Source organism: Penicillium cosmopolitanum, assembly GCF_028827165.1.
Source record: "Penicillium cosmopolitanum strain IBT 29677 chromosome Unknown utg000009l:1.0-9042332.0:1.0-9050551.0, whole genome shotgun sequence".
Lineage (NCBI taxonomy): Eukaryota > Fungi > Ascomycota > Eurotiomycetes > Eurotiales > Aspergillaceae > Penicillium > Penicillium cosmopolitanum.
In genome coordinates this window covers 7,866,358-7,881,990 of record NW_026622679.1, presented here as the reverse complement: position 1 = coordinate 7,881,990, position 15,633 = coordinate 7,866,358, and the positions used below count along the sequence as shown (strand labels likewise).

General features: G+C 49.6%; 8 protein-coding genes across 8 annotated transcripts; 6 read left to right on the top strand and 2 right to left on the bottom strand.

Moving 5' to 3' along the window:
- Positions 1-305: 305 nt before the first annotated feature.
- N7509_011035 (nonhemolytic phospholipases C family protein) lies at positions 306-2,583 on the top strand (the record flags this gene model as incomplete). The annotated part of the gene is made up of 10 exons (XM_056635672.1): positions 306-428; positions 488-570; positions 628-892; positions 945-1,068; positions 1,118-1,191; positions 1,256-1,505; positions 1,556-1,666; positions 1,724-1,926; positions 1,986-2,105; positions 2,149-2,583. 10 exons carry the CDS (start codon positions 306-308, stop codon positions 2,581-2,583), a joined length of 1,788 nt encoding a protein of 595 aa, XP_056486292.1.
- Positions 2,584-3,039: 456 nt separating this feature from the next.
- Positions 3,040-3,750, bottom strand: N7509_011034 (uncharacterized protein; the record flags this gene model as incomplete). Its single annotated transcript, XM_056635671.1, has 1 exon — positions 3,040-3,750. One exon carries the CDS (start codon positions 3,748-3,750, stop codon positions 3,040-3,042), a length of 711 nt encoding a protein of 236 aa, XP_056486291.1.
- A 318-nt stretch (positions 3,751-4,068) lies between these two features.
- On the bottom strand, positions 4,069-4,911 carry N7509_011033 (uncharacterized protein; the record flags this gene model as incomplete). Its single annotated transcript, XM_056635670.1, has 1 exon — positions 4,069-4,911. One exon carries the CDS (start codon positions 4,909-4,911, stop codon positions 4,069-4,071), a length of 843 nt encoding a protein of 280 aa, XP_056486290.1.
- Positions 4,912-5,940: 1,029 nt separating this feature from the next.
- Positions 5,941-6,978, top strand: N7509_011032 (ketopantoate reductase family protein; the record flags this gene model as incomplete). Its single annotated transcript, XM_056635669.1, has 1 exon — positions 5,941-6,978. The coding sequence occupies one exon, from the start codon at positions 5,941-5,943 to the stop codon at positions 6,976-6,978; it is 1,038 nt and encodes a 345-aa protein (XP_056486289.1).
- Positions 6,979-7,313: 335 nt separating this feature from the next.
- N7509_011031 (uncharacterized protein) lies at positions 7,314-7,862 on the top strand (the record flags this gene model as incomplete). The annotated part of the gene is made up of 3 exons (XM_056635668.1): positions 7,314-7,475; positions 7,539-7,688; positions 7,770-7,862. 3 exons carry the CDS (start codon positions 7,314-7,316, stop codon positions 7,860-7,862), a joined length of 405 nt encoding a protein of 134 aa, XP_056486288.1.
- Positions 7,863-8,611: 749 nt separating this feature from the next.
- N7509_011030 (uncharacterized protein) lies at positions 8,612-9,210 on the top strand (the record flags this gene model as incomplete). The annotated part of the gene is made up of 3 exons (XM_056635667.1): positions 8,612-8,684; positions 8,748-9,094; positions 9,160-9,210. The coding sequence occupies 3 exons, from the start codon at positions 8,612-8,614 to the stop codon at positions 9,208-9,210; spliced, it is 471 nt and encodes a 156-aa protein (XP_056486287.1).
- A 710-nt stretch (positions 9,211-9,920) lies between these two features.
- Positions 9,921-11,562, top strand: N7509_011029 (transcriptional regulator family TF; the record flags this gene model as incomplete). Its single annotated transcript, XM_056635666.1, has 3 exons — positions 9,921-9,991; positions 10,130-10,447; positions 10,593-11,562. The coding sequence occupies 3 exons, from the start codon at positions 9,921-9,923 to the stop codon at positions 11,560-11,562; spliced, it is 1,359 nt and encodes a 452-aa protein (XP_056486286.1).
- A 1,800-nt stretch (positions 11,563-13,362) lies between these two features.
- On the top strand, positions 13,363-15,530 carry N7509_011028 (uncharacterized protein; the record flags this gene model as incomplete). The annotated part of the gene is made up of 3 exons (XM_056635665.1): positions 13,363-14,108; positions 14,162-14,681; positions 14,784-15,530. The coding sequence occupies 3 exons, from the start codon at positions 13,363-13,365 to the stop codon at positions 15,528-15,530; spliced, it is 2,013 nt and encodes a 670-aa protein (XP_056486285.1).
- Positions 15,531-15,633: the final 103 nt, after the last annotated feature.

The following is a 15,633-nucleotide window of genomic DNA, read 5'->3' as shown; positions in this document are numbered from 1 at the left end:
TTTGCATCTCCGCTCTCTCGCGACCCTCAGTCTCCACATGCTCGAATCGAGGGATACCATTTGGTCATCTTGCTTCTTGCATCTTCCTCCTAACCTATCATCGTGGCACCTGCTACCTTGATACTACCTTTCCTTTTCACTTCCTTCTTTTTTATCTTCGGCTCGACCCGATCTTTGATCATCATCGATCGTCAATCGAAGCTTGAACACAGGAAGCTCTTGTCTTCCTCCTTAAATACTCACCGCTCCCTCATTCCTCCAACTTCACTCCTTTCCTAAGGTTCATCCAGAATCACACTTTCAGCATGGGTTTTCTCCTCGGAGTCGCCCTCACGGCGCTCCTGGCGAGCTCGTCCGTTAATGCTGGTTCTCTCAAGGATATTGAGCATGTCGTGATCTTCATGCAGGAGAATCGAGCTCAGGATACGGTAGACCTACCCTCCTTCGAATGCAGATAAACCTCCCCAGCTGACTGAATGAATCACAGTACTATGGCACCATGGCCGGTGTTCGTGGCTTCGCCGATCCTAACGTCCAGATCAACCCCGATGGACAATCTGTTTGGAATCAGTAAGTTCAGTCGAAGAAACATCTATACATAGAATCTGCTTCTAACAAACCCACTAGAACTGTTGATCCTAACATGTCCGACCGATCCAGCGGTCTGTTTCCCTTCTACCTCGGTTGGAAGGGCGGCGAGACTCTGGATGCCATCCAGTGCATGGCGGCCGGCGACAACGGCTACCATGCTAATCAGGCTGCTTACAACCACGGTCTGAACAATGCTTGGGCCACTAAGAACACGCCATGGAGCTGGGGCTACTACAAGCGCGAAGATATTCCTGCCCAGTTTGCCATTGCTGAAGGATGGACTTCGGCCGATATGTATCAGGTAAGGATCAGTCCCAGATTAGTATGAGCACACCTGAGCTGATCCATTATAGGAATCTCAAATCACTGCTACCAACCCCAACCGCGTGACTCTAATCAGTGGCTCTATCAATGTCCCGGGGGGCCCTCAATCGCCTGACCAGGGCGGCGTTTACATTGACAACAATGAAATGCCTGGTAAGTGATCCTCAGAGGACCCCATCTGGCTCATCTCTAAACAATTTAGGTTGTGAAAAGCCGGGTGTCAGCTGCTATCCCCTCAAGTGGAAGACCATCTTCGAGTTCTATGAGGATGCCGGTGTCTCATGGCAGTTGTACCAAGACACCAACAACTTTGACGATAACCCCCCTGGCTTGGTTCCAGCAGTTTCAACAAGCTAAGAAGGGCCACCCTCTTGCTGATAAAGGAATGTCTTTTGTGGGACTCGAGAAGTTCTACGAGGATGCTGCCAACGGCACTCTTCCCAGAGTCAGCTTCATCGTCGGCCCTACTGAGCTCTCTGAGCATCCCCCCTACCGACCAATGGACGGTGGCTGGCTGCAGAAAAGAATTACCGATGCCGTGACAAGCAGCCCCAAGTACTCTTCGACTCTGCTGATGATCAGCTTTGACGGTAAGTCACATTCCTGGCTGTGCATAGTAACTACTAATCAGAACTCCCAGAAACTGGTGGCTTTGGTGATCATGTAACACCTTTCCACTCGCCCCAAGGCACGGCTGGGGAGTGGATGGCAGACCCATATGGAGACTTTGGTGATGTTTTTTCAGGGCCCGGTCCGTATATGAGCTATAAAAGTTGCATTCTGCATTAGTTACTGACCTAGTGCTTAGGCTTCCGTGTTCCTTTTATCATGGTCTCTCCGTGGACTCGTGGTGGCCGTGTCTTCACTGAACGTTGCGATCACAATTCACAAATTATGTTCATTGAGCAGTGGTTGACTGCTCTCGGCTACTCGGGTGTTCAGACTGACCAAATGGTGCCATGGCGTCGTGCTCACATGTCCAACCTGATCGGCGCTCTGGATCTTGATCACGTATGTCCTCCTTTTCCTTGGCTTCCAAAAAGCCAATACGGTTGAACTGACGTATGTAGCCCGATTATTCCCTACCCAATCTTCCGGATATCCCGCTCTCCGGAGACCGATGGAAATGGCAACTTTGTGGGCACATCGCGCTGCCAATCGCGGCACAGTCAGACACGCCCTCCCGTTCCGTACGGGGAGCAGGGCAATCTTTCCGATTCTCTCTTTTTCGAGGATGGCTACAAGGAGGTTGTAGGATATCTGACTGAAGGCCGTTATTTGGTCTTCAGTAAGAATGGCTACGCTCTGCGAGGACAAAACAAGAGATGGGACCTCGACACAGGTAAACCAGGTCATCTTTACGACAAGAAGGAAGACCGCTGGATCCTCCATTACACCGAAGATGAAGAGAGCGAGATCTTCACACTCGAGAACGCACTTGACGGTCGCTGGCTTGGACCTCGTGGAGAATTGCAAGCCCCGGAGGCCCGAAGCTCTGCTTCACAGATCCGCATTACTTTCCTCGGAAATGGTCTGGGTTACACTCTGCGGTACATCGAGGGTGGCGATTATCTCGACATTGACAGCTTGGGTAACCTCGTCCTGCACAATTCAGATAGTGGATTGGACCAGGGATTCAGTGTCGTCAGTGTGACCTATCACGACTAAGCTTCCTTTTCCATTTCTTTCCTTATTGCGTTTTCTACCACACTGGGGAGCGAGGTTCACTTTTATCCATTTCCCTTCAGCTTTGAATGATGACTGAGGATCAATGCCTCTTTAGATGAGACCACATGATTTCGGTTGCATACATCCAGCCTACATTGAGCGATGCAATTTAGCACAAAGTTTCAGAACTACAGGAATCTTACACAAATTCATTTTAGGGGTTTTTTCATTCTATCTCTTCTACGCCAGATTAACCCCGGGACTGGCTGGATTTTGTAAATCGCAAGGTACAAGACAATCTGCATCTAAAGATTTACTAGTAAATACTAGGGACTATATCTTGTAATAGATTATTTCGAGTTCCCAGCCACTGAGTAATAGACTCGGAGTTGGCATGTTATATCTGTCATATTATGTACTAGTAGCGTACTACCATTCCCTAGAATTATTATCTCATTACACCGGAATGATCCTGAAATTCATTTCCGCAAGCACGTCGCGCCAATCCGTGGGGGATCCTGATCTGTCAAGCTTGCCCCAGACCTGCTGCACAATACTATGCTGTTTCGAAAAATTCTTCAGTCGATATTTTTCAACACGGGTCCACCACTCATTCCATCGCTGGCGATACTCGCCTATCGCCTCACATGATGCAATAAAGGCCGGCCATGTGAGTGGAGCCGGCGCAGAGCTACCCTTGATCAGATGGATCTTCAACTCTTCGGCCTCGTTCATGGCAAGGAGGGTATTTTCTTGCTCCGTGTCAAGGTATTCCCGCTTGCAGTTCTGGACAGATCGATAGTAGTAAATCAAAGCAGCAGAATGGAATGCCCTTGACTGCGCCCGAGCGACCTGTCGTGCATCCTCCCTCTCAGTACCTATCGCTGAGAATGGCTCTATATCAATATTCCAAGAACTCAAATGATCTCCCAGCTCCTCGCACGCTGCTAAGAGAGTTGTGGGGTACTCTCTGCCGTTGTAAAATGCAAGATGCTGCGTTAATTCGTATATTCGCTTTATCAGCCTAGCAAGATTCGTCGTGATGCCGTAAATGTATTCAATGCTCGGATCTGAAAAGTCATGATCCATCCGATCGGGGCCAGCATCATCATTCCATGGAGTTGGGTTCGGCCTCGGAAGTGCAGTCTGGGCAAAAAGTCGAAGCATGGTGCATATCATGTTAAGCTGACTGGTCTCTCGACTAACTAGGCTTGGGTGGTGTCGTGATGCTTGAAGTTTGATGGCCGCATCTAAATGAATCCAATGATCGTTCACACCACCGTCGAGAATCTAAGAATTCGCATACATTAGGAGGGAAATCTTGGAGATATCACCGGAGACCTACATCAACAGATACCAAAGACAAAATGGCTACCATCAAGTCTTTGTAACGGCCAACCTTCCTGGCCAGTGAGTTTCGCAGTGCATTTAGAGCCCGCTCTTTGTGGCGGCATGCAAGCTGCTGAAGTCCACTATCTCTAGACCCTAGGCCTTGTAGGTTGGTAGCTGCGGAGCAAAGCAGACTATGAAACACAGCAACCGTTGCTGGAGATATCCCATGTGATTCTTGGTCGATTTCAGTGAAACTCGATCCTTCAATTGCAAGGGGAGATATAATGTTTGGAAAGGATTTCCCCTGTGGGAGACAGGCTGCATCAAATGGACGATGTTGTTTGTATAGTGATGGATGAGCATATTCACCGAAGGATCCTTGATTTGGGGATAACCGAGACTGTAGGAAAGAGTGTTTGATGGCGCACCCAATTTCATGGTGCTTGGTATTTGCAATGCAAGTCCATCGTGCCCGAGAGGTATCAAAGACTCAACCTCTTTGTCCACATGATCTCTTGGATGAGTCAAGCCTGTAGAGCCCACGATCTTCCAATTAGCGGGATAATCACCACTAGTATGGGAAACAGTCCTGTCCAGTAACCCTGCAAGTGTTGGCGTTATTGAGCTTTCGTTGGAGTTGTCTGATTCATCTTCTATCTCATGAACATTTCTCTCGTTCAAAGCTATAGAAGAGTCTTCGTCAGAGAGCATGTCCAGACCTCTGGTCAATGACAGGCTTATCCACCGAGGATCATCAATCTCAAATGTAGAATGCTGTTCTGCTTCGGGTTCGAGATATTTACTCTGACTAAAGTCATTGTCGCGTTGAGTTGGTGGCTTTCCTGCTTCCCCGAGAAACCAAGAGCCCGGCTGTAAATCAGACTGAGTGTGCTCAGACTGAACACGAAAGACCGAAAATGGGCCAGTGGTCCTCGGTTGATCTGTAGTGGGCTTATCGATTAATGCAAGGGCCCGCGTAACTTCTTTGTCGGTCATGGTCTGGCATAAGTTTATTCCTGTCGTGCAAACAATTTAGCAATTTTCGTACACTTCCCACAATTGGGTTATCGGACCGACCTGGCTTGATGCGCCTTCGAGTGCCACCCGGTCTCGACCGTTTTCGATCCACCCCCTCAGCCCAATTCAATCTGATGTCGTATCCAGCGCAGACAAGTTTCGCATCCTCGCACCTCCTGCAGGCGGCGGGCCGTTCATCACATTTCGTCCGGCGTTCACGGCATGTCCAACATCTTCTTGTTGTCAAACGAGTTGAATTCGGAGGGGTTTGCGAATGTCTTACCCGCTATATGATAATGATCTGGATGGAGCATCCTGAGACACCGTGGGTCTGAGAACGTCTCGCAAGTCTAAATTGATCTCCATGGCAGCAGAAGGTGGACCTGGGAGGCTCTGAGCGAGCTGTGAGCGCGGCTCATGAGTTTTCAAAAGCAAACGGGCAGTGTGACACAGGCAAAAGTCCAGCTCGTTTCTGTCAAAATTGATTTAGCGTCTTGGAAATTCCTTCGATCTGCGGGCGAGGACTGTCCTGAGTGGCGGAGCCAGCTTGGACCCCGCATAGGAGCATGCCGTCAACTAATTGATTCGAGATTTCATATCCCATTTACGGCTTGGAGTCGGTCCATATAATTCACTCTTAGGATTTTTCTTGAGCCTCAATTTTCGTGGTTCTTCAAGTTATATTAAGTATGGTTTTAGCTGGGGGGATACGAGTAGTGGGGAAGTTGGGTCGTTGCGATTTGTTACTACTAGTAGTGCCAGTGGCTGTAGAGAAAGTCAGCTTCTTTCGCATTTTCATTCATAAGAACTTTTGATTTCCTTACTGCAAGTAGTTCCTCTGGGATAAGTGTTCCCAATAAGAAAATTCATGGGATGACTACTCGTATGTACGAGTAATGTCGCCCACTTCGCATTGGCGCCCGCAGCCCCACCGAGGCCCGCCAGTTTAACCCGCTCCAAACCGAACCACCAGCACGTTCCCCTCGCAAGTATTCGGTGTTCTTCGTGATGCCATCCCCTTCCCACTCAATTCACATTCTAGGGCTGGGCAGTATTGGATCTTTTATCGCCCATTCTCTCCGATCTCTACCAACCCCGCCTTCGGTGACGCTGCTTGCCCATCGAAAGAGCCTATACGATGACTTCGCATCTAATGGATGGAAGCTCGGCCTCCGTGTTGGTGAAGATGGCCCCTTGGACGAGCGAGGTGGATTTAATGCCGAGCTCCTGGGCAGCTCAGCCTCTTCTGACCCAATTCATAATTTAATTGTTGCCGTCAAAGCCTCGGCGACAGTCGCCGCCTTGGAACCCCTTCGGCATCGCATTGGACCCCAATCAACCATCTGCCTGTTCCAAAATGGCATGGGTCAAATCGAGGATCTCAACCAGCGTGTCTTTATTGACCCTTCTAGTAGACCTACCTACATGCTTGGAATCATGCGCCATGGTGTCTATCTGCGGTCTTCGGTGGAAGCCATCTTGTCGGGTACCAGTGGAAATGCATCACTCGGAGTTGTCGACAGCCACAAACAGACAGCACAGCAATTACAAGCCCAGCATCTCCTAGATACTCTACTCCAGCCGACTGCTCTTCATTGTGAGAAAATGGAATGGCCGGATTTATTCCGAGTCCAACTTTTGAAGCTAGCATCTAATTGTGTGCTGAATCCTCTCACGGCACTCCTTGACGTGCGCAACGGGCGCATCAAAGACAATGCCGATATTCAGCCCTTGCAACGTCAAATTCTGACAGAGGTCTCGTCTGTATTTCAAAGTCTTCCCGAGATGCAGGAACTGTCCCTTGATCGACATCAATTCTCGACGGAGTCTTTAGAATCTGTTCTGCGTGATACGATTGAAAAAACTGCTCAGAACTCTAGCAGTATGCGAGAAGATATTCTCAAGGGCCGGAGTACCGAGATCCAATACATCAATGGTTGGATCGTTCGACGTGCCAGGGCCATGGGTCTTGACTGCGAGGCAAACTCTTCTCTTGCTCAACTCGTACTGGCGAAGAGTGGCTTCACCATGGACAATGGCAAGTAATGTACTTTTACATATAGAAGTTCCTTTCAACTAGAATATTCCGTGTACGAGTAGTAGTACTAGTTACTACGAGTACAGAATCCACAAGCCTCCGTTCGCGGAGTGTACAGTAATGAGTGTCCAGTCACACCTACTCCAACGGCGGGGTTGGTGCGGGGCCACGCCTTACTCGTACGCCCTTCGAAAACATCCACTCCGCATTAATAATGCAACTTAAACTGTCTCCCCTCCGTTATTTTTCTCCCTACGCCCTCTGTCTTCCAACTGAAACTTCCTAATCTTTATCTTACATCTCTTTGACAGCTAATTGAAATCAGCCGGCCATTCCACCCACAATGTCCATCCCCAAAACTGCCATCAAGTCTACCGGCGCTCCGGCACCTCCTCCTTTCCTCTCGCAGGCCATTCAGATGGGCGATTTTCTCTTTTGCTCCGGCCAGGTTGGCTGCCGACCTGATACTGGAGCTATGGTTGAAGGCTCTATCCAGGACCGAACTGTGCGCTTTATGTTTCCAATCTCGAAAGGTTTTGAATTGAACACCATGTTAATTATTCTATAGCGTCAAATTCTTTCCAACCTGCGCTCGGTGCTGGAGACAGCCGGAACGAGCTTGGACAATGTTGTCAAGTGCAACATCTACTTGACTAGCATGAGTGACTTTGGTGCTGTCAATGAAGTATATGCCGCTACATTTTCACAGCCTATGCCCGTGAGTCCTCTCACTCTACCTATTATCAAGTAGTACTTGCAATACTACTTGGGAAACTTCAAAATTAGCTAACTCAAACAGGCACGTACTTGCGTCTGTGTGAAGGAGCTGCCACTGGGAACCGATGTAGAAATCGAGTGCATTGCAGGTGTCAAGTCAAGCGCCAAGCTGTGACCTCACTTTCATTATGAGAAATTAAAAGCTTTCAAGTTTTTTTCCAGTACCTAGATCATACTACTCCGCATTCCGAACAATATTGAGAAATACCTTTTCAATTTTCCTTTCGGGTTCCAAATTTCTACCCTTGGCCTTGCTCGCCATGGCTGAGTGTGAGGAAACTAAGTGGCCTAATATCATGTCTATGCAGAATAAAGCCTTGCATGCAGGTTTATTTACTAGTAGGATTCGCTGGAAAATATCGATTAGTTTGTGACTGGTAAATGTGCTCTAAACTGCACGATCATTTCGATTCACTGTCTGTGGGTGGATGCATCGGCCATGTGGAGAATATTTCCCAACAAAGCCAATGGAAACCAAGTACATATCGTATATTCAAGCTCATAGATCACGAGATGCTTACTAGTATCTCTTGGTGTCTCTCAATACGATTTCCAGCGCCCCGAAATCCCTTCACGCAGCTGAAGTCAGCTCATGCGACCTGCTCGGCACGACGGACCCTGTTGACCCTGCTGATCCCCCAGTGGCGCCAAGCCACGATCATCTCAAATCGTGGCAATTGTGGAGCTAGCAAAGTGAAACATTGTCAGTCAGGTTTGCTGAAGAAAGAGGGTGCCGACCCGACGCTATATTTGGATTTATAAGGTATAAATACCCCCTGAGACCCCTCGTATTTAGCTCAATTGCTCATACTACCGTTCTTCTCTCTTCCAGTTACCACTTCCTTCTGCCATCAATCACCCAAGATGAAGTTCTCCGCTGCCATCATCACCTCTGTCCTCGCTGCTACCGCAACAGCTGCGTTCGACAAGAACCAGCGTAAGTCCCAAACCAGCCATCAGCCCACATTCCGACAAACCACTCGGGACTAACTCGACATAGCATGGGGCAAACGTGATTATTCTTGTTTGAACGTATTCCAAGGCATTCCCGACCACGCCACCGTGACCGAGGGCCAGACCGTCCACATCCGCTTCAACCGCCAGCCAACTACACACTGCAGCGACCCGTTGACCAAGTACCCGACTAGCAAGTACAGCATTTGGCTGTACAACAACCCCGTCCGCAATCTTGATACCATCAACTTTGATCAGCAAATCAAAATTGCAGACAACATCCCGGCTAATGCCAATGCCTTCGATGTCAAGATCCCCGCAAAGCTGCCAAATGTGAAAAACCAGGACGTGTGGTACCTGAGACTCAGTACCGGTCTTGACACTGCTCCCCAGGTACGCTCTGCTCCTTTCTTACTTACTTGTTGCGGGAGAGACATATATTGACTATATTTTGATAGATGCCCACCCTGTTCAATGCCGAGGGACCTTTCACCATTCACAAGGCCTGATTGCAAGTTGATCTAGAATCCGGATCTGGCCAGACAAACTCACAATTCGGTCTTCTTTGGGATCTTATATCCTTCCTTCTGCATCTTCATAGCGATCCTCTCCTTTAATTATTACGATATGACCAACGTTCCTTGAGCAAATACAAAAACCCACTCGACTTTGTGTTTCTAATTACCATCTGATCTCCTCGGTTCTATTCGCACCGTAGATTACTCCACCGTTACACCGATAAGCGGTCGCAGTTAATCTCTTTATACGGCCCTTAAATCTCAAATGTAAAATAATTATCAAATAATCAAAAATAAGCAAATTACGAGTAGAGATACATGTAAATTTACCATGGTAGCTGACATTTATTCAGCCAAGGCACGAAGCATGAAAAAAAAAAAACAACAACAAATGAAAAGGAGGCGAAGGTTGAATAAAAAAAGAAAAGTTTCCGAACGTGAGAGGTGTTTTCGTAACTATTCAGGCTCGAACGAGGTCGCGGCTTCGGGTTACAGCTGACGTAACCTGATATCGAACGAAACAAAACCCCCCTTTACGATAGCTGAAAAGACATCCAAGTCTGGCGCGTTATGCCACTCTACCACACTGACGGCTGCTTCTGAATTTCGGTGCGATCCCTGGCCTTGGTTCTCCAGAATATGCAGGAATAGACACAGCTTTGGGACTCGATGGTCTGACTCGTCGGGTCTTGGTCTCCGCCATGAATCCTCCAACGAAGCGGTCTGGCCGTATTGGCAGCACGAAGTCTAAGACCGGCTGCAACACCTGCAAGTGAGTCTCGATACAAAATAATGCCTTATCTACGAAAATTTACTAAAACACCCTTCGCAGAATCCGGCGTGTTCGCTGCGGGGAAGAAAAACCGCATTGTGCGAGGTGCATAAGCACAGGTCGACAGTGTCATTACAGCACTGCCTCTAAATCGAGAACCACACAACCTTCAATCCCATTGCAGTTTGCATTTTCGTCGCATTCAGGATCGCGAGAGAGACGCGCTTTCGAGTACTACTTCCATCGAGCTGGCCCGTCGCTTTCGGGCGTTCTCGATGTCTCTTTCTGGAGAGGCTCTGTCCTGCAGATCTGCCGCCTGGAACCTGCGGTCTGGGATGCAGTGATCTCGCTAAGCACCCTCTATGAGCGGCCTCCTATTCATGAGTCGCCAGCAATGGAAATGATCAATGATCCAGCTGTGGTGCGACAACGCCACCATCGCGAGGCTCTTGTTTGGTACTCACGCTCACTTGCTGCTCTCCAACAGCGCATCAACCAAGGCTCTGCGGATTTGAATGTCTCATTGATTAGCTGCATTCTTTTTATCGCAATTGAGCTTCTACAAGGAAACAGGGAAGCAGCTGTCAATCTTTATAAACAGGAGAGTGCAGATGATGCTCGGCGCAACATCGACCCCTATGATATCTCTTCTTCTACCCATATTCCGCCGGTTGGGAACGTGGGCTCTCATCGTCGAAGGAGGGCCAGACGATTGTTGGGATCTTAATCCAATACATTCGTACGCTGGATTTGCATCCATTGACGATGCGAGGAATGTGTTGTGTGGGATCGTCGCAGAGATGAAAACCCTTGATGTCGATGCAAAGACCTATTGGAAACAAACGCATGACGCCCGCCGAAGTCTGTCGCCGGAGCTTGTGGCTCGACAGAACCACTTGGAAGAGCGCCTTCAGCATTGGTACCGTCTTTTTCACGCTTTGGAGTGCATGCAAATATCAAATCTTCCTGGTAGTGGCGTGAGCAACGACGGTGCCATCGCACTCCTTCTTATGACCTATACGAGCGTTTTGATCGAGATAAAAACTTGTCTTGATCCAGATCAGACAGCATACGACGCCTACGAAACCGAGTTCACTCAGATCCTTGATCTTGCACCAATTGCGATTGCGTCGACTCGTCTCGCCGATGATAAACAGCCCCCTTTCATGTTCGAGATGGGTGTGTTTCTTCCTCTTTTCATAACAGCCCTTAAATGTCCATTTCCACAACTTCGTCGGCGGGCACTTCATTTCCTCTCGCAAGCCCCACCGGCACAGGGCCTGTTCATGTGTGGCCCGGCCGCGGATGCCGTGGCTGTGATTGTCACTTTGGAGGAAAACCCAGCAACGACACCTCGTAGTGCTGCTGAGGTGAAGCAGCTGCTTGCCCAACCAGGGTGCATACCGGCAGCCACCAATCGTACATGCAGTTTTGGCGTCTCGTCGGAACTGGATGAGAAAGGGAAACCTTTGAACTGGTTGCACTACTCATTGCGATATTTTGACGGAGAGGGTCGGATGCAGTTGAAGCAGAAGTCAATCCCTTTTCCAGACTTCCATTCTCCAACATGAACTCGAAGAATCACGAAAATGACGAAGCTTTATGAAATTTTGATTATATTTCTATTTATTTCTGGCTGTGTATACGTAAATAATTACTTTTTCCCTTCAAATGCCCATCAATACCAAATGGTAAAATACTGGAATCATCAGGCGGCGTTGGTCACCCAGGATACGTGTATTGTAATTTTAGCACCCCTCATTACACCAGAAGTGCAGTCGCGTGCATTTGCTCCAACTACAACCTCTCTCGTCTTCAGCATTGCGATCCATCCATCGAATACCGTGGGCTATTCGAGTTGCTACCCGGGTACTAGTCGACCTCGGTTGATATGATACTCACGTCCAATGTTTGGGGGATCGGCTCCACAATCTCCAACTCCGGCCGGGTCACCTCGCTCCCACTACACTCCCAAACCACAGACCACTACGAGCTGCCAGTGGTCGACCATCTCTCCAATAGACTTGCGGAATACTAGTGGCTATGAAGAAGCTTCCTATGGCGTCCCCAAAGAACCAATCCTTTGTCCTCTCCCACATGCGACCATGAAGAAACAAAGCCATCTGCGCCTCTGTATCGATAGTATCGCGTTCGCTCAGTGACATCCACCCCCCGCGGACTCCACGATTTAGGGGGGGCACCCACATGAGACAGGACAAGTGGATGGTCATGGATGGCTTTGGAACCCTAAGGTTGGGAATACAGCCCACGCTCTTATCTCGGGTGATACCACATCGCCCTGAGCTAGTGGGCCCATTGGATCGGGCTACTCACGATAGTAGACCGCAATTATAGTGCAGGGACCTTGGGCAAAGTGATTGACATGCCCAAATGCAAATGCAAATGCAAATGCCCCATGCAAATTGCCCCTGGATGGTCAGATCCACCAACCCGCCAACCCGCCAACGTCACGGGGTCACGTTTGAGCCACACGATAAGCGCGGTTTCGCCACTTTTCTTGTGGTATTAATATGAACAGGTCTCCTTCCACAGCTATCGCACTAGATAACTGATTTACTATCTTGTGTGTGATCACTTTCCTACTCGGCTTAAAGTTTGAGTGCAGACCAAAGGATTCCGTTGGAAGGTTCCCTGACCGCTGGGACTGGGACGCTTCCGTGTTTGGTTCGCTTTGCCCCGCGACTTTTTTTCCGGCGCTTCAAAAATACTTGCTACCCCCGCCGCCTCCACGATTACTATTCCACTGTGATATTTGTGAGGCTGGGCTCGGTAGAAAAGACCTCAGGACTTCACTTGAATCGACCGTACTCGTTTTATCCCCACTTGATTTGATTTGGGCCCCGCTAAACGCACATGCCATCCTTCACCGAGGATCGCGCTGGCTCCGAACCCGAAGTAGCAGCAGCAGCAGCAGGTAGGCCTCTCGTTCTTCTTCTTCTTCTTCTCCTCCCTCTGCGACTGGTCGACACTTTCCCTCCCAAATGCGTTTTTCAAATGCCCGTGCGACTTGCATTTTCCCCCGCCTTTGTATGAATCGTCCCTTTGCATCCACCTCCACTCTCCTGTCCCCCGTCGCTCCGGGGTTATGAGCTGTGACGCCCACATTATCCAAACGCATTCTTTCTACGTGAAAAAAAGAAGAAGCAGAGACAAAGAAAAACCTTAGACCTTGTGACTAACCCCCAGTAGACTCGCCGCCTATTTCAGGCACAGGCTTGAATATCCCTTCCTTTCGAAAGTCCTTCTCGAGCGGGACAGGCCCTGCTTCTCCTCCCGACGCATCCACTTTAAAACAGCATCGAGTCCCTCTACCCAAAACTACTGCACGCCCTCCAATTCACCCTACTTCGATGCCCTCAGCCTTGAGTAGCCAGTCGAGCGGCAAGCTTGACCCGGCGCAGGAAGATACCGAACAAGCTATCAAGACAGACGAAGATCTACAAGGCAGTTTATTCCACCAGGTTTCAGAATGGCTGCAGCACGAGAAGGTCAGGCGAAGCACACGCAAGGCGCGACGAGGTGAGGGAGTTTCCAATCCCTCAGACGGTGCTTCTGAGACTGCGGAACGGTCCTCGGGAGAGCAACATCGCAGCTCAGAGAGTACATTTTCACTGGACAGACTGGAGAGTATTCTTCACCAGTATGCGAATGTGGGACATGGCGCTATCTCTCGACAAACTGCGAAGCGGGTCCCTCGTCGCCGCCCGAAGGGTCTTCGCCGAGGTTCTGCCTCTGAATCCGAGTATACCGACCTTGAGGCTCCTGTGCCAGGCGTAGATGCCTCACTCGATAACTCCAAGACCCTTGCCTACAGTGGTGGCGCAGGAGAGGAGGACCTCGCCGATAGCAACTCTTCCTTGAAGGGCGCCAAAGGTCGTGAGGCCTGGGTCACCTTCAAGACTGAAATCGTGCGTCTGGCGCATACGCTACAACTGCGGGGTTGGCGCAAAGTCTCAATGGAGAATGCTGGGGATATCGAAGTCGTTCGCCTCAGTGGAGCTATGACGAACGCTATCTACGTGGTTGGACCACCCAAGAATCAGCCTCCTCTAACGTCCAGCAGCAGCTCTTCCATAGTCCCAAGAAAACCCCCACCGTAAGTCATGACATGCCAAGCGTTATGGAGGGTTCTCCACTAATCCACTACAGGAAACTTTTGCTTCGCATCTATGGTCCCCAGGTCGATCACTTGATTGATCGAGAGAAGGAGCTGCAAATCCTACGTCGCCTTGGCCGAAAGAACATCGGCCCCCGTGTACTTGGAACCTTCCGCAACGGACGATTTGAAGAATACTTCGAAGCTCGTCCCTTGACAGCGAAAGAGTTGCGCATCCCAGATACGGCCAAACAAATTGCCAAACGAATGCGCGAATTGCACGATGGTATTGAACTTCTCGAGGAGGAGCGCGAGGGAGGGCCGATGGTCTTCAAGAACTGGGACAAGTGGGTGGATCGGTGTGAAAAGGTCACAACTTGGCTGGATAAAGAACTAGATTCCCCGCAAAACCAGACGAAGGCTACCCTGGAACCGTGGCGCCTGCGCGGCTACGTCTGTGGTGTGCCATGGGCAGTGTTCCGCAAGGCCGTGGACAACTACCGAATCTGGTTGCTAGCTAGCTGTGGTGGGCTGAGTGAGATTAAGCGGCAGCTGGTATTCGCTCATAACGACGTAAGTGTTTTACTCTTTCATGGCCCATGGCCCATGCGCCATACGCAATGCATGCTAATTAATGGTGTCTAGACTCAATATGGCAATTTGCTTCGAATGGAGCCGGCCACACAGTCACCTCTTCTGCTCCCCGCCAACGAACACAAGCAGCTCGTTGTCATTGATTTTGAATATTCTTCGGCTAACACCCCCGGGTTTGAGTTTGCCAACCACTTTGTGAGTCCCACCTCCATCTTGCCCTTGGTCTTGAAGCGCTATTCTAACCTATGTAGACTGAGTGGTGCTACAACTACCACGATGAAGGCCGGCCATGGGCCTGTAACACCCGCTTCTACCCCTAAGCCAGAGGACCAGTATCGATTTGTGTCGACCTATCTGGCCCATCGCCCAAATATCGGCAATGGAGCTACTTCACCACAAGCAACTCCAACCATGCGCGGTCGTAATGCGACTACTATCACTCCCTTGAACCTTGATGACTGCCCCGAGCCTAGCGGGCAGCAGCTCCAGGCCGAACGGTCTAACGAAGAGGCGATCGACGCCGAGATCAAGTTCCTCATGCACCAGACTCGGTTGTGGCGCGTGATCAACTCGGCACAGTGGGTGGCTTGGGGTATCGTGCAGGCCAAGACACCTGGCATGGAGGAAGAGCAGGAAGAGGACGTAAAGACTCCCACTGCCGAGACAGAAGCTGCAGAGGAGGAGGAAGAAGAATTCGACTATCTAGCCTATTCCCAGGACAGAGCCTTGTTCTTCTGGTCTGACTTGCTAGCGTTGAATCTGGTGAAGGCAGATGACCTTCCACCAGCGATGGTGGAGCACATTAGAGCTCGAGCGGTGGATTATTGAGCTTGAAGATCCAAGGTTCTTAAATGATCATGAATTACGAAGTTGATGTCTGTATATAATGCATACATAGATCAATGATCATAATATCTCGAATCGTTCAAGT